The sequence below is a fragment of the Athene noctua genome, chromosome 11 (assembly GCF_965140245.1).
Source record: "Athene noctua chromosome 11, bAthNoc1.hap1.1, whole genome shotgun sequence".
Taxonomy (NCBI): Eukaryota; Metazoa; Chordata; class Aves; order Strigiformes; family Strigidae; genus Athene; species Athene noctua.
In genome coordinates this window covers 15,403,893-15,430,504 of record NC_134047.1, presented here as the reverse complement: position 1 = coordinate 15,430,504, position 26,612 = coordinate 15,403,893, and the positions used below count along the sequence as shown (strand labels likewise).

Genomic DNA, 26,612 nt, shown 5'->3' with positions numbered 1-26,612 from the left:
AAATCAACTTATCCAAGGAGATCGACAGAAACTGGATGTACCAGCAACATGTCAGACATTCACGCCCAGAGAGGGATCCCAGACCTGCCAGGGCCAGGCAAGCAAACCTTGCCTTTAGAACTGGGAGATTCTCTTACCTTGGAGAATGGAGAAAACACCAAAACTGGATCCCCAGCCCCTGAGAAATTGTATTCTGTCACTCTTCTGGGAGCCTTTAATAGTGCAACATCATGAAAACTACTCCTAGAAGCCCATAAGACAAGTCCGGAGCAGAAGCAGCCTCAAAGGAACACTGTGTGCAGCAGGAGGGGCTTCCCCTTCCTGCAGGGCAGTAGATGGCTGTTATTAGCCTTCAGCATCTCTTGCCAAAACTTTCTTGGATTCCTTCTGAAGCAGGTTTGGCCAGCCTGCTTGCCCACCCCCCTCTTGGATCATTCCACTCATTATTTGACTAACTTGTGTCTCCTTCCCAGAGCCTGTCCCTTTCCGGGTATGAACTGATGCCCACTGTGGCAGCTCCAATGGATGGTGCACTGGACACTGAGCACCACAGCTTTGCAGCTCAGCCTCCATCCTGCTCCCAGCCTCTCCATGCATCAGGGCCAGCAACAGCACTGTTTTCTTCAGCTGCTCTGGAGTCATGGTCTAGTCACGAACCAGGAGTGCAGGAATGGGGTCCTCTTCACCAGTTTCTGTTACAGGCTCTAATTCCACAGTTCTTTTCATAATTCTCACTCAATTACTTTCTGTATTTTCTGAACCTATTCCAAAAGAGGGCTATTGGACTAGATCCTAACTTCTGTAAGAGGTGGCTTCCTGGAGGTTGAATCTTACCAGTTCAATCTCCCAAAGGCTTAGGATCATAGAAGGGTTGGTGGTACTTCCTTCTGCACCAGCTGGTTCCCCCATTTTCATACAAAAGGCTAAAAATTCATTTTCCAGCTCTAAAGCCATTAAAAACAGAAAAATCACATTTTATTTCCATGAAGTGTTGATTTGTCACAAACACACCAATATAAACCATACAGCAAGGTATGCAGCTTGGGCAGCAAGCCACTATTCACACTCCTTCATGTCCAGAAACAGTGACAAAGCCTTGAGGAAGTGACAGCTAGAAACCCTGCTGCATTGTTCCCAAGGAATGATTATCACAGTAAGAGAGAGGTTCTTCAGCACACAAAATGTATTCATCAATCCATAGGTATTTTATCCTTTAACAGGAATTCACTTGTATTACAAGTGAAGTCAGGTTCTCTTAACCTAACCCACTAGTGCCTAGGTAGAACCACAAGTCTGTGTTCCCAAATGCATTACAAACTTCCTAACTTTTCCGTAACCTCATTATTTCAGCAAATTTTGGAGTGACAGCATTACAAGGCAGTTGCAACCTTGACTTGGGGTAAAGTTCTGCTGCTTTTGGCTCTACTGCAACACTGATAACACTGAATAAGAAGCACTTTGGGTCTCCTTTGGAAGGCAAAACCCAAGACTGAGGGAAAGATGCAGAGAACTAACTGAGAGGTAAAGCCTTGGTGAGTGTAGGGAGGGCAGACACACCAGAAATCAACAGTTACTATTTCATTCTGCAGAGCCTAAGGACAGAATATGGAAGCATGGGATTTTTAGATGAATGCTGAGCATGGGGCATGACACAGAAGATGGCTCTTTGGGAATCCCAAGGGGAATAACGAGAAGTAGGAAGCAGCCCGCTTTTCACCAGGTTTAAGGCCTTATTTCCTGTGACAGCAATTTTATTTCACTCAATATTTAGATGCACAGGAAAAACATACACACACTGTAGTCAACATCAAACCCTGAGCAGCTTCACAGCAGTGAACAAGGCTTAGACAGAGAAAAATTATTTCTGTTCCCTGAGCTACAGTGCCAGGCAGCAGCACACCCCGTCACCTCGCTGCCGACTGCACACCACTGTGGATGGCAAGGCACAGCAGAATGTAGAAACTGCTGTAGCACATCGGGGCATGCAAGCACAACACCTTTTGGCTCAAATTTCCTGTAGCTGGGGAGCACCAGAATGTGCTTTTGTTCTTTTCCAAACCCGTATCTGCAGTCCAGCTGGATACTGGTTGGATGGGGTTTAGCATGCCCCATACATTAGCCTGGGGACTCTGCAATGCATTTTCCTGCCCTCTCAACCTAAATATCTGGGGAGATCTCAGTGTCTAATTTACCTGTGCCTCCCCAGACATACAGCACTAAAAATAAATAATACATCTCACTTTCATTTGGGGGCTGGGTTTTGAAGGGCGGAGCATTGATCTGTTTTTTGTTGTTGTTTTGCATTCTTAACTCTCTAGTAGTTAAAGAAAAAAACCCACACATATGTTAAAAATTTGTCATCCGAATGGCCATCTCATTGTTGAATGTATACGAAGCCAGACACAGTAGGAATCTCATGTTCCTTTTCCCTTTTGGGATCTACAACATGGCTGTATCTTTCTCCTCGGTGACATGCCAGGTAGGGACCCCAGTTTGCAGCAGGCCTGCAGCAGCTTACAATGCGCTGGAAAGCAAAAACAAGAGGCATTTAATGTCTTACCCTAGTCTGGGCTATTAAAGTGCAGTAAAGTTGTAACTCTAGACTTGCCCTGCAACTCAACAAATGGCAAACAAATCACCAAAGTTTTTAAAAATCATTCCAATTGGCTTTGTATTTGACTTCTGGACACTGAAGTCAAACAAGCAGGGAAAGCTGTGACCAACAGAACTGTCTGGCAAAGCTTGACAAGAAGAGCACACCTCAGATCTTGGACTTGCTCATTTCTGTGAGGAATGGGAGGCAGAACTTGAGAAAATAATATGGGTATAGAAAATGACAGAAATTCTTCAGAAAATTTAAAGCAGCTGGAGTGACAACAGAAGCCATGAAAATCACTCCTGAACATGTGGGTGCACTCCCAGAGAACTATATTTTACCATCTTATCAGAACACAGTCGGGTAAATTTGCCTCCGATGCAGCTACCAGAGGTGTGTTTTGGTCTAAAGATCCAATTAACAAACGCCTCAAGGTACTGAACATGTGTTGGCGAAGAAAGCACAGGCATTCCTGATAATTCCAAGGAAAGCAAGATTTGAGGCTATGACAGCTTTTCTGTGCCCTTACCTGACGAAGGTTTCCTTCAGCTTTAACTATTTTTAGAATAGCGACGACAGGAATCCAGATGACACAGAAGATAATCATGCACCAGCCAACAGCGGTTCCCCAGGCTGGATATAACACTGAGCCATAAGTAGGAGGTGAAAAGGTGACCAAAGACCAGACCAAAATTGCCTATAAAAATAGCAAAAAAGATTAAGAGAGTAAAGCAGATTTCCAGCTAACTTGAACTTGCACTGTATTTCCAAGTTGGTTAAAATAAAAAGGGCAAAAAGGGCTATCTACAGATTCTGCACAGTTCCCTCTTGCTTTTTGAGTGCAAGAACGGTTGTGCACGATTTGGTTTAGTCATGACCAAGCAGTAAAGAACAGGACTGAAAGACCACACCAATATGCACCCTACCACTTCAAGTATATCTGTGTTTAAACAGAATTTATCTCTGGGTTCTGTTGAAATCTCATGTTGGAGGATATATAAGTTGCTGGATGAGCCCAGTACCTTTCTCTGTATGTTTTATATGTTCCCACGCTCCTATATTTACAGGAATAAGTGAAAGAATCAAAGATTAACTGTTGGCCAATATTGCTGCAGAAATAAGATCTTTCAGAAGCAGCATTTTCTAAACTGTAGTCCAGACAGATTAAAGGTAATGTGCTGGCCAGAGTGACTGGCCACTGCTCCTGGTTTTAGGCTGTTAATTAATTCTCTCATAGAAACGTAAATCAGCCATCACCACTCACAATTAGAAGTACAGGAGTAATGCAAAACTGACACACACGTAACAGGACATTAAAAAAAAAAAAGTCTCAGACAGGGGAACAACTGGACATCCAAAGAGCAAACCCAAGACAATGATCTGTCCAAAAAATGGGATTTCCCTCAAAGATGAAAAATCCAGGTTTTCCAAACATTTCCTCACAGTCTGAAATTAAAATAATCCAGCTGTTAAAATGGGCAATCTGGTTTCTCTGTGTTACTCCTCAGAGTGTAGACTCAGCTCCCTAGCAACTGATCTGAAGGTCCATCCTCTCCTGGAGAGGACCCAAGGAGGAGCGGTATGTATCAGAAAGCACAGATAGCACGCAGTTTGCTTCACTGACACAGCCATACCCTGTCTTTATACATAGTACCTGGGCATTCAGCCTGGCACCTTCACGTAGAAACTTCTTCAATATCCAGTTAATAAATTCTGTCACACTAACACAATCCAGTCATCTACACTCACCATTAACAGCACAGGAGTAATGAAAAACCAGCAAATTCTCCACCACAGCCAGAACAAACGGCTTTTCTTTCCAATCATCATTTCAATGTCTTCAATGAACCTGTTTCCTCCTGTTGAAAGACAATCATAGGGTGCATGGTAAAGCAGGTGTGGTTACTCAAAAGGGATAGAAGAAAGACAGCAGTCAAGGACAGTTTCTCAAGTTCAGTGGAAACTGTTAAAACTTTTCAGCTAGTTAAGATATAAATGCCTTACTGGGGTAATTAATGTTTAACATACAGTCTGCCTGGGACTGCATAGCCAAATCATGGATTTTCAGTGCAAATAATTTACCGTAAATGTAGATGATGCCTATTATCTCCAGGACAGCTGCAATAAGGATTCCCCATCCAGCACAAAAGTGATCTATTAGGTTAACCCAGTAAATTCCTGCCTGTAGGACAAACCATAAAGAGGTAAAAATGTACCCAGTCCCAGTCACGTTTCTACACAAATAAAATAAGTTGCATTGTTCAAGCCAATTTAACTAATCACCAGTCTGAGTTTAAATTCCCAGTTCTCCAGGTTAAGTATACATTTGTGAACACTATTTCATTTAAATATCTCTATGTCAAGTTGAAAAGCACATCTGATGAAATGCTGTAGATCTGTATATTAATAACAACATATATGTATATGCAGAGTACATATAAACAGCTGAGAATAAGATTTAAATTTGGAACTTACTGTATTAAAGCTGATCTGAAGTTTTAGTACTGAGGTACAGCAACAGCTATACCAGTTACCAGTTCTGGTAGGCTTGTATACTCCTACATGTACAAGTTTTCCACATGGGTTAAACACAGCTTTAAACACCCCCATGCACTAGCAGGGCCATAGAGCAGAAAACAAGATTTAAGCCATTTCACACTCTTGCAGACAAAGTCATTTGCAAGCATCCTTGCCATCGTGTCTCATAACTTATGTGCTTTGCTTGACCATACAACTGTCTGTTCACCCCAATTATCTTCTTCTCAGTCTAATTGCATACATAGATGGAGTAATTGCAATAGAACTTTATATTCTTAAAAGCAGTTGCCTCAATAAATTGTACCCAGTGTACTGAAAATTCCTTTTATTTGTACACACACACACACACACACACACACACAGGAGAAGTAACCATACAAGCTACAGATGCTTGTGAGCTAATAGGTTCTTATAATGTGAACAGGCCATTTCCCAAATCCTGTCCTGTTTGGTAGTCAGTTCTGAACAAAAAGATCCCATCGGCATCTATTAGCGGTACCCACAGTGCTACAGACACTCTGTATGTGTATGCTTGAGATTACACAAATAACCTGAACTGGGAAGCAGTGAATCAAGTTGATGGTTCACAAGCTCTGCAAAGGCCTTCTATTTAAAAGCACACCTCCATTCAATAATCACAGAAAGCCTTAGGTTCTTCAGAGCTTCCCTCCGGGAAATTCTTATTTGCATGTCAAGGCAGACTGGCAGAATTCAAGTCTCTCAGATCGATCCATGCAAACAGGAACAGTTGGAAAGGACATTTTGACTTATCGCTTGCAGCAAAATTAAAGCCACTGCCCAAAAAAATAATTTAATGTCTTACCTGAGTAACACAAGTAAGACCAAGAAGGAAGAGCAATATGCACACAGCCAGGGTTATAGGGATTCTTAACTTTTTCATCGCTTTGGGATATATATCTTGTATGGTGGTTGTAAGTGTTTCTACAAAGGAAGAAATGTGGGTTTTGAGCAGCACAATTAAGAAAGGTAATGTTCATTTGAAAAGCCATGGGTTACTTAAAAAACCACTCACCTATGGTGGCAAACTGAGAGTCAAGGCCCAAGAGCAGGAGCATGAAGAAAAACAAGAAGGACCACAGAGGAGAAACTGGTAACTTGGAGAGAGCCTCTGGATAGGCTACAAATGCCAGATCAAATCCTGCAAAGTAGTGGAAGGAAGGAGGTTATGGTCATGCCTTGGTCAAAGCAAGTCCCGATACCAAAGCACAACAATCAGCCTACCTGAGTCCACAACCTCTGAGACAGGTCTCTCGGACACAAACGCCATATGTCCCAAGATGGAGAATATTGCAAACCCAGCAAATACGCTGGTGAGGCAGTTGGTTACACAAACTAAAATAGCATCTGAGTAGCAGTTGTTGTGGAACTTATTGTATGAAGACAAAGCAACAAGCCCGCCCCACGCCACAGACAGGGAGTAGAATATCTGGGTGGCTGCATCTTTCCAAACCTACCAAAAATAAGAACATGGGAATTACTGGATTACTTACGGTAAGTAGCATAAGCATGTAAGTCTGCCCTCTTGTGGAAACTCCAGGGGTTTTCCACGTTTAGCCTGAATATCTAATTCTATGAGAATGTAACACACTGATGACTTTGCACTCTCAAGTACAAACAATACTTCTAAGATGTCTAAAGATCCCATCCCAAGTGTGTTGCCAAATAGCTAAGTCTTTTCGGGCTAGCCTTGAGGAAGATATTCAATTCATTCACAAATGTGAGTTGATAAGATATGAATCTTGTTACAGTGCCAAGGAGTAAGGAAAACCAGGACAGGGTTGCAGGAGTGAGAACTTCCATGTGCTCTCCCACTTGCTCTTCTCACACCATGACCCATACAAACCCCTTCTGCCTCTGCCGCAGTCCCTCAGTTAGTGCCAAATGTTCACATAAAACACAACAAATAAATATTGCAGTGAGACTTTGCTTTTGGTAAAAATGAAATAATGCTTGTGTAAGCCAGATGAAAAAAAAAAATCCAGACTTCCTTTGCACAAGGTCCCCAGTCCACCTAATTTCCCAAGCTAATTTCCTGGGCAAAGCACAGCCTGAATTTCAAAGTCAGAGGTCCCTTCAACCTTCTGATAAAGTCCCTTGAAGTTATCAATAACCAAAGCAAGTAGAGCTCCTGCAATGAGAGCAACACTTGACCCCACAGCAAGAACTTTCTCAGCAGGCCTTGCTAAGATGAAACTTCAGCATGACCCCCAAGAGCTGCTCAAAGGCAATACCATACTTATCATCACCATCTGGTGTGGCAGGGAAAGGGCAGAAAGTGGCTAGTTTTTAGATTGAGAGGATCTAGAATAGGGGCTAGACATCTGATAGAGCTGGGGTTTACTGAAAAAACAGAACCCAGCTGCATAAACAAAATGCAGGGAAGGACACAAAGAAGCACCAGACTGAATAAAAAAGAAGTTGCTCTTTAAGTAACAGAACCACAGAAGCGTGTCACGCTTCCGGGGCTGACACTACCTCTCACCTCTGCTTCCATCAGCTTAGTGATGTTGGACTGTTTCCCAATGTAGTATTCAATGCCATCCAGAGCACCTTCCAAGGTGGCACCTCGCACCAGCAAGATGAGCAGGATGACATACGGGAAGAGTGCGGTAAAGTAAACGACCTGCAGAAAGAAGGGCAGGGATACACATTAGGAGCGAGGGGATGCACAGATCTCCGTGCAGAAGGAATGGCCAGGTTTTGGGCTAAGGTCTGCTGGTACAAATGAAAAACAGGCAACCAGGGAAGTGAACACACATCAAGCTCCAAACCATCTGGCTTAGCCGGTTCTGGAGCTGCATTCCAGAAGAAGGCCCAAGCCACATACCCACTTTTCAGATAGCACTTGACCAGTTTCAGAAGTGTGTTTTCTGAGATGATTTACTGCTGTAGCAAGGCCTGGACTCAACTACCCCAGAGGTCTCTTGCTATGTGATGCTTCTAGCAAGTGTGAACTGAAAGCCAGTGAAAAATGAGGTGACCAGGATGGAATTATCTCCTGATGAGACTGAAAAGAAAAAAAAAAAAAAAAAAAAGCCATGCTGGAAGCTTTCTTTACTGGGAACAAGGACTTTTAGGTTCTCTCAGACAGATTTTTTTTTTGTTGTCTACACATCTTCTAGCACAATGGGATCCAGGCCAGAAGCAGGGCTAAGCAGTGCTATTATCATGCAGGCTACGTTCAACAATACTCTTGTTTCTCGAGTCTTAGTTTCAGTGTTACGCAGACAGATAATTGAGCCGGTACTGCTGGTTACACCAAGCCATAGCATTGCGCAATCATACGACGAGACCTCCTTTGTATTTGCCCAGAATAGTCAATTCTCTACACTCTTCATCTTGCCTTGTTCCTGCTCAGCTAGATTCTTCTGAGTCTTACCTTACTCCTCAGAGAGGCTTACCTTCATGCCAGAAGAGAGGTGACAACAGGAAGAGCCAATTGCCAGGAACGCAAAGAATGTGAGTTTATGAGGGGCCATGTGGCAGAACTGTGGCTGGGAAAGCATAGATTCTCCACCCTGAAGTGCTGAGACGGAGGGCAGAAAGCTCCCAATGAAAGGAGAATAGGAGACATCAGACTGAGGAAAGTAAGAAAGACAGTGAGGAACCATGGCAAGACACAGTGGCAGAAGAAATAGAAAGGGGGGGGGGGGGGGGAGATCAGTGCAGAAAGGGTGAGAGAAGAATGAAGGCTAATGAGACAAGAAGTAGTGATGGAGATGCAAATTGGAGGTAAGAAAGGAGTATGGGAATGAAGGAACTAAACGAGGAAAAGGGCCTCAGGCAGGGAAGAATGATATTCAGCCTGCCTGAAGTCTGGAGAGGAGCCAACCTAGTCCAAGGAAAACTCCAGCAGCTGTGCTCCCACACATGGAAGTTGGAGCTCAGCAGAAACAGAGTCTGAAAACAAGCACCTATGAACCTGGTCCCTGAAAGAAGCTTGAGATCTTGAGTACAAACAACATTTCACAATCTGGTGGGAACCTGCACACGCACATCTATTTGCTGCACTTGACCTGTATTGTCCAAACATCTCAACTATTCTGGAGGTGCAAATAATTACTGGGTGTTCCCAGGGTGTGTGCACATGTGTGCAGTCACATGCACATGTCCGTCATGACAGGCTGGGTGACTGTCTAAACTCAGCTGGAATCACCTGCATGACAGCAAGAACCCCAAATACATGGCAGCCCTGGTGGAGCTAAGAAACCCATGTGTTAAGTAATTGCTGTGTAATCAGCACCTTACTCATGTTTTATGTAACAGTTATGAAGCCAAGAAGCAGAAAGAAAGTCTAATGCTGAGCCCAGCATAGGGTAGTGAGTTAGGACTGCATCCTGCCTTGTGCTAACCTTCCCTGAGGCCAACTGACATTGGAAGGGCAGGATCAGGCCAAAAGTTTGCTCCTTGCTCTTCCTAACTTACCTTTCCAGAAGATTTTATTCCTTTAAACAACACAGCTCCAACAATCATCCAGGACAGGAGGAGGCAGAGTGCCAGGTACCACACGATGTTACCAGTCTCATCCAACCCGCTCGAGCGCTGAAGAGCCACTTTACTGAAAGCACAAAATGCTGCAATGAGAAGAGAGCAACAGCGGCACATGCTCTTCAGCTACTTCTTGAAGGAAAGTGAGCTGGTTTCTGCAGATATTACAAGACCCTGCAGCAGTTTCCATGAGTGCACAGTTTGAACTGCATGACTGGCATTGAAAAACTGAATGTGTAACAGCATTTTTCCCTTCTTTTTAAAGTCTACCAGCCCTCAGCTCTCATACATCTCCTATCAGGCCTACCTCAGCTCTTTCATGTTAACCATGAAATTCTGACAGCAAGAGAAGAGCCAATAAGAAGAATCGGTTCCTGAGAACCCAAGGAACATGAGGCAAATTGAAACCATGTGGCTAAAGGAATGACAATTTCATAGCAGACACAGATGCAGAACAAGGTGAATCTATTTTGCACAGTAACCCTTGAAAAAAAGTATATGCCTTACATAAAGAGGCTAAGTAGTCCCTACCAGGACTCCAGAGAAGAGGACTTCTTTAAGCAGGACTAGTTGACTCACATGCTTCTCTATAATTTTTTTTTTTTTATAACTGCCCAGACTCATCAATTAAATTTGAAGTCCCCTCTGCATAGATTTGCATACCCACTCCCCTTGACTAGACTGTTTCTGGACAGCAAGATAAGACAAAAATAGAAGATACATTCAAAACCGCAATGCATAATAAAAAGCATAAATTTTTAGCAATTTCTTTAGAATATTTACTTCCAGTACTGCTCACTGGGAAACTGCACTGGTTTGTAGTTCATGGTGCCATTCATACATGTGAGATTGTTGCTTGTGATGAATGAGTAGTTTGCATGAATGATTTCTCCATCTAAGGTTGCATTGCAGTCACTTACTGAAAGAAAGCAATTAATCAAGAAGGGATCATTAACACAGTGATGAATATTACAAAAACACAGACTATTATAGCAAATACATTTTCTAAACAGGTTTGCCTACTAACAATATTTAAAACCAAACCCAAACTATCACCTGCAGCTGGGACTTTGTTACTTTGACTGTAAATCAGAACACCAAGAATCTGGTGTGCTCAGCTCCACTCTTCACTTATCATCAAGAACACTTGCAAAAATCAGAACTAAGGATGCTTAAGACTGTAGCTTTGGTCACTATGAAAACCTTTTTCCCAAGCCAAGGTTACACACAGATTATCCTCTAGCAACTTCATCTTATTACAGCAGAAGGCTTACCAGATATTTTTAAACGTTTTCCTTGGAGGGGTGGGAGGTGGTTGCTGTTTGGGGTTTTGGGGTTGAGATTTTTTTTGCCAGAACATACAGTAAAGAACACTATATCAGCACGTACTGGAAAAGTCTTGTTGAAGCCTATTTCAGAGCAGTTGCTTCAGTTCAGTTTTGTATTTCTCCAGCACTTACAAATTTTGAGATAAAATATTTTTCTTTAGCCCATAAGCAAGTATGCACATTTTGTTAAATGGAGCATCTCGACTTCACTTTATGAAAACTATGACTCTTAGAGATTTTCAGGTATCTGGTTGAGAGTTACAATTACATTAACACTTGGCAATACATTTCCAGCTACTAACTACTAATTATCTCACCAACTTCACCTTTTGCCTTAAGCTGGTCTGATCCGGAAACTGCTGAGATAACAAGTGTTTGGCTGTACATGGTCTGCCAAACATCAAGAACAATAGCATGGAGATAATGTTCTAAAGAGTTAATAAAGTGTGAAAGCAGTGCTTCACTGGTGCTCAGGATTACCATAGCCACAGGGGAAACAAGGGGCAATGAAAGAACCCCAGATAAAAGCTAAAGCAATACTCTTGCTTGATGTAAGGAAGGTATGTGCTTTGCCAGGAAGCCTGATGAAATGGGAATGCAGTATTTCCAGGGAGTATATGGACTGGAAGAAACCGTTTAAAGAAGAAAAAAGGATCCAGCGAGGAGGTTTCAGCCCAGCTCTCTCTAGATTCCCCAAGTACCCAGAACTGGTGGCAGGGAAGCAGATAAGCATCACTCCCATGTATTCAGAGACGAAACTCCAGGAAGGATTTTTTCAAGCCACACATATCTGTCTTGCTCCTGTAATTTCTCCCAGAAAACAGTACAAAATACAAGTATCCAAAACAGTAATATTAAGCCCTATCTCTTAAGTACGGTACCTAAGCGAGTTTTGCTGCAGAACTCATCTGCCCAGGAAAAGCAGTCTGACCACGGTAACACTTTTTGAAAAGAGGCAAATAAGTAGTAGAGTGCGTAAGCAATGATAACATTGTAGTAGATCGCCACGAATGTTGAGATGATGACCATCGTGATGCCAACTCCTAGGAAAGAGAAAGACAAAATGTCTTAACCTGAAACTTGGGTTGGAAAAAAACCAACCAAACAAAAAAAGGCCTTCACTTGACTTTTAAAAGGCTACTTGGGAAAAAGTTGAAGTTGTTTTTTGTTTGTTTTTTAAATAATTTTGAACAGCAACCAAACCAGAAAAAGGTAAAGCCATGAAATGAGTGATATGATACAAACTGACCATCTCAACGTGGTTTTGAGAGTTTGAATCAGGCCCGCAGAACAATTGGACTAGTTGCTAAGTCCAAGTCTAAAGGAGAAATTCAATATTTTGTGCTCTCCCAGGTCAGTGGGAAGCTTTGATTCCTAGTAGAATAAAAGAAACTATACTAGGGCTGACCAAGGCACTTTGAAGATCCCATTGTAATGAATGGCTTTGTCAATAAATGAGAAGCAACACAGAAGAGTAAATCTGTGCCAATAACAATGTTCTCCACCTTTGTTAAAATGAACTTTGTTCTGCGGGTTTGGGAAAGTCTGCCAAACTGTCCTAATCATCTTAGATTCTATGTTTAAGGTTATATCTTCACAGATACATAAAAGATTTGCTGTGTCTATAGACTTTTGCTTTAAAGTTAAATATACTGTTCTTGTGAAAGCTTGCTTGTGCTACAGAGCAGAGACTGGCAAAAAGACAGTTTAGACAACAAGCCAGACTGTAATCCCTTTTGTTTCTGTAGAAGGTGGTAAGTAAAATTCTTATTGCATCAGAAAAACTTCCTTGTTCCTACATTAATTCCTCTGGTAGATACAGAGGACAAACAAGACCAATTACAAAGTCCTTTACACCCACTGGTATAGGACCTGGATGGATAGGAGTGAGTAAAGCACATGGTTAGTTGTTTCCAAACACATAAATCTCCCTATGAAACTTAAACCCTCGGAGAGACAGGTAAACTACCACTACACAGTGCAGCTATTTCTCTTATCACAAGAGGCACTGCACCTTATGAAGCCGGAGCCTAGCCTGTTTTATCACACCAGCAGATGACTCTCAAGGCAGTGAGTTGGATGAATGCATTGCATAAAGCAATTAGACCCATGTGCCTGTGCCAGCACTGGCAGCCAAATACAGAATTAGCCATCCAATATGGAACTGCCTTGCAAGCTACATAGGACGTAAAGTGTAAAGAAACAGAGATAAAGTTAACTTCTAAAAATTATTTTCAGTCTGTTGCACAGAGCGTCAGGTGTTTAACAGGTTTTCCCTCACACAGCAAACAGGGCGATTTCCTTCTGCCTGTACAGTTGCAGGAAGAGTGATGTGCTGTGTAACACCAGGAAAATCACTGATAAAACCTCTCATAATTGACAACCTTTTGCGGGGAATCTTTAACCCACATCTCTTTATTAATTGATTAATAAGGAAGATATACCTGGGAATACTGACCTTGGAACATTGGGAATATTCTCTACACGGAAACTGGCTTCTCAGATTTAGTAACTTGGCGAATAAATGATTCATTCACATCTGTTTATTGCTAAAATAAAAAAGATCTAAGGAAACATAACAATACCAACCTTGAAACAGTGGTAATATTCTCCAGACGGAAATTGGCCCTAGACTAGCAAACTGCCCAAGGGAACATTCCATGAAAAATAAGGGCAACCCAGCTAAAGCCAACATCAGGGTGTATGGGATTAGAAAAGCACCTGAGGGGAGAGAGGGGAAAAAAACCACAGACATACATACAGAGAAAACGGTTAATCTTTCATTATTCAACACTATGTGTTCTATCACATTTTATACTCCCCTTTTTCCCCTGCCTCAAATATCCCACTGTGGGTTTTTTTGCTTTTTACAGAAGAGAGATATTTGTTTGTAAATGCTGGTTTCTGTAAGACTAAATAGTACCTGTGATGAAGAGACAGATAACCATAAGAACTGGTGATTTACATGGGATGGCTTCTCTTACAGAATTAAAAGGATTTTACAAAAACTATCGAAGACATACTATTCTCATACAAGCAGGAACACTGTTCGGCTGTAGGCACCATCAGCTTTGCTTTCTAGTTTATCTTCCAGCTTTTAATTTAAAAAGGTACAAAGCCATTCCTTCATGTACTTGGCTGTGATTTGCAGCTGCCCTGTTAGAGTAGCAACTGGACATCAAAGCATGAAAGTTATTTTCTATGGTTGGCTGCCTCCTGTGTCAAACAGCATCTCAGCATGGCTCATGTTTGAGGCCATTTTAAAGTGCACATTAACCTGATATCAATGAGAGCCCTGTTCTGCAAAAGGGACTGGCATGTCTTTGTGTGCACACGGAAGATAGGGAAAGTGAGAGCACAGATTTCCTAAACACGACCTTATAACCCAGCAGAAATCTGTCCTCTTCACTCTCAGTGAACTTAAAGCAACAGGGGACCCAGTTTTGCAAGGAACTGCAAATACCTGGTGTAATTTAAGGAAGTAAATAGTCCCACAGAATTAACTGGATTACCCCTGTGTTTCGAAACAAGGATGTAACAGTTGTCTTTATCAATCATGGGCAAGGGACACAGAGCAGAATACAAGCAGCAGCACAAATATACTTTAAATGCAAAGCTTTCTGCTGTGGCAGATAAGGAAAAAAAAAAAGGTCTAGTGGAAAGGCCGATGTCATGACTTCTGTTTTCACAATTTTCTTCATTAACCATAAGTAATACAAGCCAGCCAAACTCACTCCAGTAAAACTTCTGTACCAAGAATGCCACCTTGTGTTCCATGCACAGCTGTACGGGGCTGTGCTGCATTTACAGTCCAGGATTTTACTTCCATCAACTGTTACACAGAGCAAGTAAGTACGTACGAGTAAGTCCTCTGCAGTTACTTGGCATTTACGCTCTCTTTAATTACAAGTGGTTGCCTGGCAGGTAGGCAAAGCTCTGGAATAGCAGCCGGGGAAGCCAGTCCGTCCATTTGGCTTTGCCACTACTTCATTGTGTAAGCAGGTAGAGGCTCTCTCTCTGCCTCACGCTTCCCAAGTATCTGATGGGGATAATTATTGAGCTCAGATAATTATTCCAGCTTAGCTTGTTTGCTTGGCAAAACAAAGGTGCAGAGGGGATCCAATTGCTCTCTATAAACATATCAGGGAGGTAAGCACTGGGGAGGGAGAACAGCTATTTAGGTCAGTAGAAAATATTGGCACATTGACAAAAAAGATGCATGTTGGTCACTGGTAAATCAGAAGAGTTCTGGAATTCTCAGGTGGAAGTCTGCAATTAAAACTAAATACTACTTCCCTCCTCAGCTGGTACCCAAAAAAGCACAGAGATGCCTCTTATTCCTCTTCCCATTCCCATCAGCAGGCACTATCCCACTTTCCAGGGCGATGCTCATATCCAGCTTTGACAAAACGTGCCCAGCCTCAGGGCTGGCCCTCCTCTCTCTCCTGGGGATAGCAAGGTGTGCCCACCCGACACTGCCACTTAATACAGGTACCTCCGCCGTTCTGGTAGGTGAGGTAGGGAAACCGCCAGACGTTTCCAAGGCCCACAGCATAGCCCACCATGGAGAGCAGGTAGTCGCCTTTGTTTGACCAGTTGCCACGCTCTGAGTTCTCATCACTGTCACTGGCGTGGGCATCTTTTTCATTTGACAAACTGAAGTCCTTGGAAGAAAAGTAGAAGGAAGGCTCAGGATCGCCCCATAGGCAAGCAGGGCAGTCATATCCTCATTTATTTCTCTGTCCAAAACAGCACCTTGACATCACTGGGCAGGGCAGCTAGACAGGGTGGGCAGAGCCAGGTGGGCTGCCAGTCCAGCTGATCCCTGGCAGGACAGCATGGACCTGTTAGAGAGGCTCCCAGAGAGACCAAACAACCTTCTTGGCCAGTCTTGCCCTGCTCCTACCTTAGTCCCCTGTGCTGTCAGCGCCTGGGGGCAGCACCTCCAGGGGACTCCCCTACTGCACATACCCAAACACCCCCATACCTGTTCAGACCTTCACCCCATCACATACCCTTACTGACCAGTTTAAAATCACGTGCCCAGGTGCCTTTTACACCTGCCCAGGTCTCATGCCCTCTCATCCCTCTTTACCTACCCCAGTGCCCCCATATTCCGGTACCTGCCTGGATCTCCCCTGCCCAGACAACTTCATACCTGCCCAGGTACGCACCTCACCTGCCCAGCGCTCCCATAGCTGCCCAGGTACGTGCACCCTACTTGCCCGAGTGCCCCTCTGCCCACCTGGGCACCTCCATACCCTTCCTGCTCCAAACACCCGCACCTGCCCAGGTGGCCCCTTCCCGGGGAACCCAGACCCAAGCCACCCCGCGGGCCGCCTCACCTTCTTCTTCCCGCAGGAGAGGAAGCTCGGCAGGTTGAGCATCCCCATCGCCGCCGCTGCCGGAGCCGCTCCGCTCTGCCCGCGCCGGCCGCCGCCCGGCCCTTTATCGGAGCCGCCTCCCGCCCGCCCGCCCCCCGCCGCCCTGCCGGGAACCGCGGCCCCTGGGCTTCCCCGCGGCCCGGGCGGGGCCGCCGCCGGTGCGGCACCCCCCTCCCCCGGGGCACCTCCTCGCCGCCCGCCCCAGCCCCCTGCCCGCTGACCCTCCTCCAGCCCCGCGCCCACTTCCTCGGGAACACCCACCGAGCCACCCGCCCGACCCTGCCCGCCGCCTGCCCACTTCCCCTCCTCAACGCCCGCTGCCCTCCACCCGCCCTCCCCTCCGCCTTACCCTGACCCACCTCCCTGCCGCGCACCCGCCTGCGCCCGCTCCCTCAGGCTCTCCAGCCCTCCTTGCCCCCCACCGTCCCCTTCTAACGTGCCCCCCCCCGCTCGCCCTTCTTCCCCCTCTGCCGGTACCTGCCCACGTACCCACCCCCTTGTCTTCTACCCGCAGGGCTGCCCGCTCCCCATCCCACGCCGCCCCTCTCCTGAGCACCACCGCCTGCCTCCCCACGGGGCCGCTGCCCACCTGCCTCACCCTGAGACCCTGCTCATGGCTCCCTCCCCACCCGTACCTGCCTCTCCTTCCTTCTTAACCTGCCCCATCCTGGAGTCAAGGCCCAGGAGACACACGAAAGCAAAGGGCACAAGGAGGTTAAATAGTGTGGAAATTTCAGCTCCTAAACACACCTTCCACATACACATGACAGGCACAGAAAGGGCAGGTCGTAAAAGCAACGCCATCGCCAGGGGAGGAATTTAACGAGCAACGACATAAAGACCTTTCCTGAAGCGGTCCCCTGCACTCCCCCACCAAAGTGACCTTCCCCAGGCATCCCCTGAGGACACGCAGGAGGACACTGGCCAAAGCACACTCCGTGTACAGGGACAAGGGGACAGTGGCTGACTGACAGCTTAATTGCTCTTTCCAAGCGCTCTTTTCCATGGCTCTTTCAGATCCACACTGTGACAAACACGCTTTCTGTCCTCGGTGAGTGGGACTTTTTGTGGAGTAAAGCGCTACCTGGCATGGCTTGATCTAGCCACAGCTAAGAGGTATACCAGGAGTGAGCGCTGTGTGGGACAGCCTCTGAGAAGTAGGAAGGTAATACCAGACTGTATTTTAAACATCAGTCCCAACACTGAGCCATGAGGAACGCCACTCATTGCTGGTTTCCACTTGGACATCGAGCTGTTGACTGCAACTCTTTGAGTGCGACCATCCAGCCAATTCCTTATCCACTGAATGGTCCATCTGACAAATCCATGTGTCCCCAATTTAGAGACAAGGATGTCACACAAGACAGCATCGTATGCTTTCCACAGATCCAGATAGATGATGTCAGTTGCTCTTCCCTTAACCACCAGCACTGTAATCCCGTTACAAAAATCCACTAAATTTGTCAGGCACTATTTGTCCTTAGTGAAGTGTCCTGTTTTTGGCTGGGATAGAGTTAATTATTCTTCTTAGTAGCTAGAACAGTGCTGTCTTTTGGATTCAGTATGGGATTTGATATGAGAAGAATGCTGATAGTACACTGATGTTTTCAGTTGCTGCTAAGAGATCAAGGACTCTCCAACTCCCCATGTCCTGCCCATGTACAAGAAGCTGGGAGGGAGCACGGCCAGAGCACCGGACCCACATTAGCCACTGAAATACTCCGTATCATGTAACATCATGCTCAGTATATAAAGGAGAGCTGGCCGGGAAGGAGGGCGTTCTCTCTTGCTTCCGGGATTGTGACTGCAGGATCTTGGTTTTTCAGGACTGCTAGCCAGGAATGGGCTGGGTATCAGTTAGCAGGTGGTGAGCAATCACATTGTGCATTACGTGTTTGTACTTTCTATTATCATTATTGTTTTATTTTATTACAATTATTAAACTGTTTTTATCTTAACCTACAAGTCTCCCTTTAGCCCTGCAATTTTCCCCCATCCCCTGGGCAGGGGGAGAGTGAGTGAGAAGCTGCCTGGTGTTTGGCTGCCAGATGGGTTCAAACTACCACATGAGGCCATGTTGGCTGTCACCAATCACATCCTTATTTTCCATGTTCCCTAGCATAGTTTCCAGGAGGATCTACTCCATGATTTTACCGGGCACAGAAGTGAGATTGACTGGCCTGTAGTTCCCCAGGTCTTCCTTTTTTCCCTTTTTAAAAATGGGCGTTGTGTTTCCCCTTTTCCAGTCAGTGGGAACTTCACTGGACTGCCATGACTCCTCAAATACAATGGATAGTGGCTCAGCCACTTCATCCAGCAGTTCCCTCAGGACCCACAGGTGCATCTCATCAGGTCCCATGGACTTGTGCATCTTCAGGTTCCTTGGATGGTCTCGAACCTTATCTTCTCCTACAGTGGGTGGTTCTTCCCTCTCCCAGTCCCTGACTTCACCTTCTGCATCTTGGGTGGTGTGGCTGGAGCACTTGTCAGTGAAGACTGAGGCAAGAGAGGGCCCACATTTTCCCTAGTCTTCCTTTCATCACCAAAGTACCTATAGGAGCTTTTTTTAATTGCCCTTGATGTCCCTGGGACAAGATTTAATTCTATCGGGGCTTTGACTTTCCTAACCTGATCCCTGGCCACTCAGACAGTTTCTCTGTATTCCTCCCAGGCTACTTGTCCTTGCTTCCACCCTCTGTAGGCTTCCTTTTCGTGTCTGAGTTTGTTCAGGATCTCCTTGTTCATCCATGCCGGCCTCCTGGTGTTCTTACCTGACTGCCACTTTGTTGGGATGCATTGCTCCTGAGCTTGGAGGAGGTGATCCTTGAATATTAACAAGCTTTTTTGGGCCCCTCTTCCCTCTGGGGCTTTATCCCATGGTCCTCTGCCAAGCAAATTCCTGAAGAGGCCAAAGTCTGCTCTCCTGAAGTCCAGGGTAGCAAGCTTGCTGTGCACCCTCCTTGCTGCCCTAAGGATCTTGAACTCACCGTTTCATGGTCTCTGCAGCCAAGGCTGCCCTTGAGCTTCACACTCCCCACCAGCCCCTCCTTGTTGGTGAGGACAAGGTCCAGCATAGCACCTCTCCTTGTTGGCTCCTCTATCACTTGGACAAGGAAGTTATCTTCAACATACTCCAGGAACCTCCTGGATTGCTTGTGCCCCGCTCTGTGTCCTTCCAACAGATATCAGGGTGGTTGAAGTCGCCCATGAGAACCAGGGCTCGTGAACGTGAGGCTGCTCCTATCTATCTATAGAGGGCCTCATCCACTCAGTCTTCCTGGTTGGGGGCCTGTAGCAGACCCCCACTATAACGTCTCCTGTGCCTGCCTTCCCTCTAATCCTGACCCATAAGCTCCTGGTCAGCTCCTCATCCATCCCCAGGCAGAGCTCCAGGCACTGCAGCTGGTCACTGACATGGAGGGTGACATCCCTCCTTGTCTCCCCTGTCTGTCCTTCCTGAGGGGCCTGTCTGCTTCCATTCCAACACTCCACTCATAGGAGATGTCCCACCAAGTCTCTGTGATGCCAGTAAGATCGTAGCCCTGCAGTCATGTGCACGTCTCTAACTCCTCTTGTTTACTCCCCATGCTATTTGTGTTTGCACAGAGGCATTTAAGTTGGGCCTCTGATGAAGCTGACTTACCACCTGGACTTTATCACCCTGAGCAGCAGTTTCTCTAGGAGACTTTTATTTTAGAAACAGGAAAGATGCCAAAATACTCTATCTTTGGAACCAAAAGTCCAAGTGTAGCGTCCTGGCAGGACTCAGGCTTTAGGGGAGAATAAATAAATAGAAATTTGAGGAAACACTCCTTCACAGACTGCCTGGGAATTCTGGACTCAAGTGGCCAAGCCACAGTGCCAAATACAGACCTTCAGGCTGGTTCTGTATGAAATGATACAAAACCCACCCACTCTGAGGATACACTGAGAAATCAGTCAATACTCTTCCAAAGCCTATCTGAACTCTACATAAACTAAATGAACCTTTTTGACAATCCTGATATGAGTTATAAATTAGAAATAAAATGAGATAGCATGGGGTTTTTTGTTTGGATTCTGGTTTACTTCAGTGTCTGAGGGTCACTGTCTCCCCATAGGGAAACAAAAATGTTCCTGTAAACAATGCTGGGCCTGACAAAAGCCCCAAGTTCTCTTCCAAACTTGTGATTCAGAACTGGTTATCAGTTTGTTTAGAAATTAAATGAGATGAAAAACAACCTGTTAGCCACAGCCTCTCCCTTCTTATTAAGATTAAGTGCATGTTGTAATGTTGCAGAGTCACTGACTGTGGCATCCTCTCTGTGTAACTCAGGATGACTAAAAGTAGAAATATACTGGAGGTATCACTCCTGGGATGCATTCTGTTTACAACCATGTGAAAGTTTTATTTCTAATGCATTTTCTGTGTTTAAAAATGAAAACAAAAATCACAGCACAGTCAAAATTCCAGGGGTGAGCAGTAAAGAGAGGAGTATCATTAAAGAGAGAATTGTGCCTCAAGCAGGGCTTTATTTTGCCTCTGTGTTGGCTATGCAGCTGAACAGCACAGCAGTTTGATTTGCATTCACTAGAGGCTGAGTCCATCAGGTTGATCCCTGAAGGCTGGTTCCTCACAACTAACATAGCCACCCATCAGCCAAGCACCCTGAGAGCCACTTACTGCTGGAATGTATCAGCTAGAAATACAGAGATAAGAACCAGCAAACCAAAGTCAGTTTGGCTCTGCCATAGATGAGATATCCCATCTCCTGACCAGCAGCACAACTGAGGTATCTCAGTCACCTTTTTTCTTTAGAAAGCACCTCTGGGTTACTACGAATTCCACTTACTGAACACTCTGTTAATCCAGTGGGGGGGGGGGGGGGGGGGAAGGAAAAAAACCCCAAACCTGACCATTAATGATAACCTTAACATGCTGACAACACAGCAAACAATTCTGACATTTCCTAGGAGCAATGAGATATCCATGTTTTCCATTAGTTGTACCAGTGCTATTATCAAATGTTGGGTATTGCCCTTAGCTAACAAACAGAACTATGGCAATGAAGTATATGTGTTTGGTGTGCTTATTTAAGAATATCGAGAGTAAATTCTGTTTCTTAATCTGTATCTTCTGTGATAGCACTAACAGTGGCACCTGGCATACACAGTCAAAACTGATTCAGTAGACAAAGCCAGGGCTCATTTACCTCTTCCACTCCCAATTGGCAGGAGCTAAAGACCAGAAAACCCACTCTGCAAATAGGACCAATGAATTTAGAATAGCACTAAACCTGGCATTAAAGTGGTAAAAGGAAATCATTGGTGTGTCTACAAGGCAGACAGTCATCTCTAGGATGAAGTGATTCAGAAGAGGAGCAAGAATGAATGCAAGAGATGCCTGCAGCCTTGCCACCTCTAACATGCCTGAGTCCTGGAAAAGCAGTCAGGAATCACAGAATGGTTTGAGTTGGAAGGGACCTTAAAGATCATCTAGTTCCAACCACCCTGCCATGGGCAGGGACACCTTCCACTAGCCCAGGTTGCTCCAAGCCCCGTCCAACCTGGCCTTGAACACTGCCAGGGAGGGGGCAGCCACAGCTTCTCTGAGCAACCTGTGCCAGAGCCTCACCACCCTCACAGGGAAGAATTTCTTCTTTACATCTAATCTAAATCTACCCTCTTCCAGTTTAAAACCATTATCCCTTGTCCTACCACTATACTCCCTGATCAAGAGTCCTTCCCCATCTTTCCTGTAGCCCCTTTAGATACTGGAAGGCAGCTATAAGGTGTCTCTGAAGCCTTTTCTTCTCCAGGCTGAACAACTCTAACTCTCTCAGCCTGTCCTCATAAAAAAGGTGTTCCATCCCTCTGATCATCTTTGTAGCCACCTCTGGACTCACTCCAACAGGCCCATGTCTTTTTCTGAGGACTCCAGAGCTGGACAGAGCACTCCCAGGTGGGGCCTCACGAGAACAGAGTAGAGAGGGAGAATCCCCTCCCTCGCCCTGCTGGCTACACATCTCCTGATGCAGCCCAGGACACAGTTGGCTTTCTGAGCTGTGAGTGCACATTGCTGGCTCGCAGTCAGTTTTCCATCCACTAATACCCCCAATTCCATCTCCAGAGGGCTGCTCTCGATCCACTCATCACCCAGCCTGGATTTGTGCTTGGGATTGCCCCGACCCATGTGCAGGACCTTGCCCTTGCCCTTGTTGAACTCCATGAGGTTTGCACAGGCCCACCTCTCCAGCCTGTCCAGGTCCCTCCGGATGGCACATCCCTTCCCTCCAGTGTGTCGACTGTACCACACGGCTTGGTGTCATTTGTGAGCTTACTGAGGGTGCACTCAATACCAAAAAGCAAATTAATCTCAAAAGAAATTAAGTTTTCTCCCATCCAGAGAAGATCAAAGCAGTGCTGGCAGCTGCATGTGGAAGTGTCCACCTACCAGCCATGAATCATGTCATTAAGAATAATGTCTGCCCTGGCTGGGAGCCCAAAATAAGCAAGAGCCCAAGTGCAGGAATAATTATTGGTGTTCTGCAAAGCTAACAACCAAACCCACCAGCAGCACTAAAGGATGCTACATGAAAAGCTGATGGAGCTGGGCCTGGCTGCCTACAGATCAAACATTTTCTTTGTTTAGATCCTTGCCACAGGAATCAAACTACACACAGGTGCCATTCTGGTATGCCTGTGAGTGCAGCTATGTGACACTTGCTTCATGGTACCCAGTGCAGCATTATGAACCTGCTCCACACCCCAGAACAATAAGACATGTGCCAGGGTGTATTAGATGGTACCTTCCCAGAAAGCCAAAGATGGCAGTGAGGGACTACATGGCTGTATTTGCTGGCTGACAGAAACAGCCTCCTCATATTTTGTTCCAGCATCAGCACTGCAGCTTGCCTACAGCTACAGACAAACATCAGGTAACCAAACAGCAGTAAACCAAGCAAGTAGAAAGAAGGAAAAAAAAAAAAAAAGCACCCCACAAAGCAAACAAACAAAACTGTCACACCATGTTGGCCTTCAGGATCAGAGGAAGGTGACCTAAACCATCTCACCATCCCTCAACAGCAGGTAATTACTCTTATCCATAACTCCATAGCCACATTGCACTCACTCTTTAGAAGAGAGGCTCAGAAAGACAGAAAGGGACTGCTAAAAACTGACAGATGAAGCAAGGTAGAAAATTGAGGCTGTTGGTTCCTGCAGCAGCAGGAATTATCCTCTCCTCTAGAAGTGAACAGAATCAATCCTTACAGTTTGCATTTAAGTTAATTCTTTCTACTTAAGAAAGCATCAGCTGTGGTTTAAAGACTAAGTGGTAATGAGCGAGCCAGTTTTCTTGGTGGTGAACTGAACTGCAGGTGATCTAGGGCAAATCTTTACTACTAACTTAACAAAAAAAACCCCAATTAACAACAACAAGGAAAATCAATCCTTGGTCAAGTAATCCATGAAAGCAAGACAGAATTCTCTATCTGGTGAGAAATGTATTATTTCACTTGAGTCAGGTGTAAGCAAGGTGGAAGTGTATCTAGAAAGAAGACATAGCAAGAAGTGGCCCTCCTGCTCAGAAGACAGGCCAGAGAGGCAATTATGGTATTATCAAGGGCACAGGCAGTGCAAATTACAGAGACAAAGGCAATTGTTTCTGAAGTAGCCATCTGTAGCTTCAGAGAGGTACTTATGGAAGCAGACTGTTAGGGTTTATAGCAAAACACAAAGAGAGTGGAAAATAATTACTTAAGAGGCCTCGTGCCATTACTGGCTTGCCTAGTTCTAATGGCCCCCATCCAACAGTTTGTGAGACTCAGACAACTGAGATATGAGTCAGATTCTGCTTCCAACCCTGCTGATCCCTTCAGGGTGAGGGGTGACATTTTGCTCACAGAAAAATCTTTTATACATCCTTCTTCCTAGATCTATTTTCCTTCTTTATTAGTTTTGTGCCTTTTCTGCATAACTGGGATGTTCACTGCTGCTGTTCAACAGGCCATCAGGAATCTACTCCATGCAGATCTCAAGCCACGGGTTCATTCATTAAAGGTTTAATGGAATGGAAATTCTAAGAAATTTTGATCCAAAAACTTAGGGGTCATTGAAAGTTTCCAATAATGCCTGAAGAATTTGGTTCACTAATGTAATACTAAATAATACACTTTATTATGCATTATGTGCTCATGTTAAAGACCTGCATTGGCCTAATCTCAATGATTGGTACTTAATCGGATTTGCCCCTAACTTCAGCACTTTTGGATTCATCTTTGTGGCCATTTCAGAGGTGAGAAGTGCAGCAAGGTCATTCCTGCTGAGCTACTTGCCTCTACCGACAGCCTGCTATCATAACCCAAAAAAGGCAGCTGAAAGCTCACTCATTCATTTATCTCATCACAACAGAACAGTTGCAAGAGTTCTGCAAATGCAAAATGCACAAGCCATCTAAGTCACGCTCCTAGGAAAAGCCCTTTTTTATATTTGAGGGCGGAGGCTTGAAACTATATAGAAAGCAAATTTGCCTTCAGGCAGTTTTAGCAGGCACGAACCTGCACTTAGCATAATACACACTAATCAGGTTAGTGATGGGGCAGTTTTACATATGCATGTGGGAAAAAATTATAAGGCAGAAATAAACTCGCTCAAATACACCAATAAAACTGAAAGGCTCTACAGTAGTGCTCTTCTACCACACTGAGTCTGGAAGAAGGTTTTACTGTTACAGTTAACACAAAATGAAACCACAAGTCTTCATCCAAAAAATTAAACAGTGTGTTTTCAAGACTATTTGCAAGATTTTCAGTTTTGAATCTATGGTAGTTGATCTCCATATTAGTTGATTTTATTATTTTTGATTTTTAATTGAAGAGAACCAGAGAAGAGACTCAAGTCTCCTCAGGAACTGTCAGACAGAATGTGCTTCTCAAATCCTTTGCTCTCTCAGATGAAAACTCTTTTCAGGATAGCATGGCCTTCCTTGTAGCACTGGTTGTCTTCCGTCCCTCAGAACTTATCCATTTGTCAGATGTTACCAAACTTACCATATGGGAATACATAGTAATTCTCAAACACAGAGCTGCATCTAGAATAAGGAGCAAAGCAACCAAAAAAGGACTAAGGTTTTTGAAGAAGGATTAAATAGAGGCTAGGTGCTTATATCAACTGCACAAACCTCTGAAGATCTCTGCTAAAATACTGACTTACATGAGAGTTACCAAAGCTCAGTGAACAATTACATTTGGGGCCCAGGGCTTCTAATTCCACCACTTCTGCTTCTGTGTATGGTTCAGAGCATCTCAATTTTGCCTGCAAAGCAGCCGGGTGCCAAGAAAACATCCAAGACACAACAAGCAAGTCTCATTCCACCTGCCTCCTCGCTGACCATCCTGGAGGCATGACCCAAACATGTTCAACCTGCCTTTGAGCAACTGAAACACTGTGTAAATGCAAAACCTCAGGTATTGTATCATGGAGGATGTAACAACAGATGCAACTAATAAAGGGAAGAGATAAAGTACAGAGGAACTAAAACCTGGGAGCATGCGATTATCAAAACTTAATGATTGGGGAGTGCATAGGTGTTGGAATATAATGGCTTGCCTCTTGGGAAATATTTCAGAGGCGTGACCAGTAGAAACTAAGGAGTCATTTTTAATTGAGTAACATAAAGCCTAGGCATGAGTACAATACTAATTTTTAAATATGCTAAACTGAGTTCATCAATCTCATTCACAGTTTATTTTTCAAATTCTTTCCCAGTATCGTGCCAATATTTGCAGAGTTCACCAAAGCCAGGAGATGCTGGAAGGTGTACTTTTTTTTTTTTAGTTCTATACCTTCTCACTAGTTACATGCAAACAGCTTTTCACAGAAGATGGCATAAGTACATATTCTTGTGGAGGTTTTGACTAACAGTAAGGCCTTGAAATACAGGCATTGACTGACTACCACACAGCAAAAAGACCTTTCAGCTTAGTCCACCTTTCATTGATGTAATTTTATATATTAACATTCAGCTCTGCTATGTGATCTCCAGGAGAATTATCCTTGTGATTGTCCTCCTTCACAACAGGATAAAAGCCAGGCTATTAGCCCTGCCTGACATCTTAGGCAGGGAAATAAATACCTCCATCAACACTTTCCTTTGTGTGATATCTGTTCCTGCAGGTTAGCAATTGCTCTCAGAAATAGCTCATCCAAGTCAGTGGGACTTCTCACGCAACCAAAAGCAACCCCACATCAAGTAATAACACCATAAAATCACCTGTT

General features: G+C 44.7%; 1 protein-coding gene across 2 annotated transcripts; it reads right to left on the bottom strand.

Moving 5' to 3' along the window:
• Window positions 1-951: 951 nt before the first annotated feature.
• On the bottom strand, window positions 952-16,375 carry SLC6A14 (solute carrier family 6 member 14). Of its 2 annotated transcripts, none has more exons than XM_074915260.1 (14): window positions 16,317-16,375; window positions 15,467-15,635; window positions 13,561-13,692; window positions 11,853-12,014; window positions 10,427-10,562; window positions 9,581-9,713; window positions 7,638-7,778; window positions 6,377-6,605; window positions 6,168-6,293; window positions 5,958-6,076; window positions 4,679-4,778; window positions 4,346-4,455; window positions 3,126-3,293; window positions 952-2,524 (listed from the first exon to the last, which is right to left on the bottom strand). In XM_074915260.1, exons 1-14 carry the CDS (start codon window positions 16,362-16,364, stop codon window positions 2,375-2,377), a joined length of 1,923 nt encoding a protein of 640 aa, XP_074771361.1. In that variant the 5' UTR covers window positions 16,365-16,375; the 3' UTR covers window positions 952-2,374. The 2 variants fall into 2 exon arrangements, with proteins under 2 accessions (XP_074771361.1, XP_074771360.1); XM_074915259.1 differs by having other exon boundaries at window positions 16,257-16,364.
• Window positions 16,376-26,612: the final 10,237 nt, after the last annotated feature.

Coding starts and splice junctions, on each gene's coding strand:
- SLC6A14 (XM_074915259.1), bottom strand. CDS start 16,364: ATGGGGATGCTCAACCTGCCGAGCTTCCTCTCCTGCGGGAAGAAGAAG. Junction 7,779..9,580: donor GAATAAAATCTTCTGGAAAG/GTAAGTTAGGAA, acceptor TTCTTTCTGCAG/GTCGTTTACTTTACCGCACT. Junction 6,294..6,376: donor CTCAGAGGTTGTGGACTCAG/GTAGGCTGATTG, acceptor ACTACTTTGCAG/GATTTGATCTGGCATTTGTA.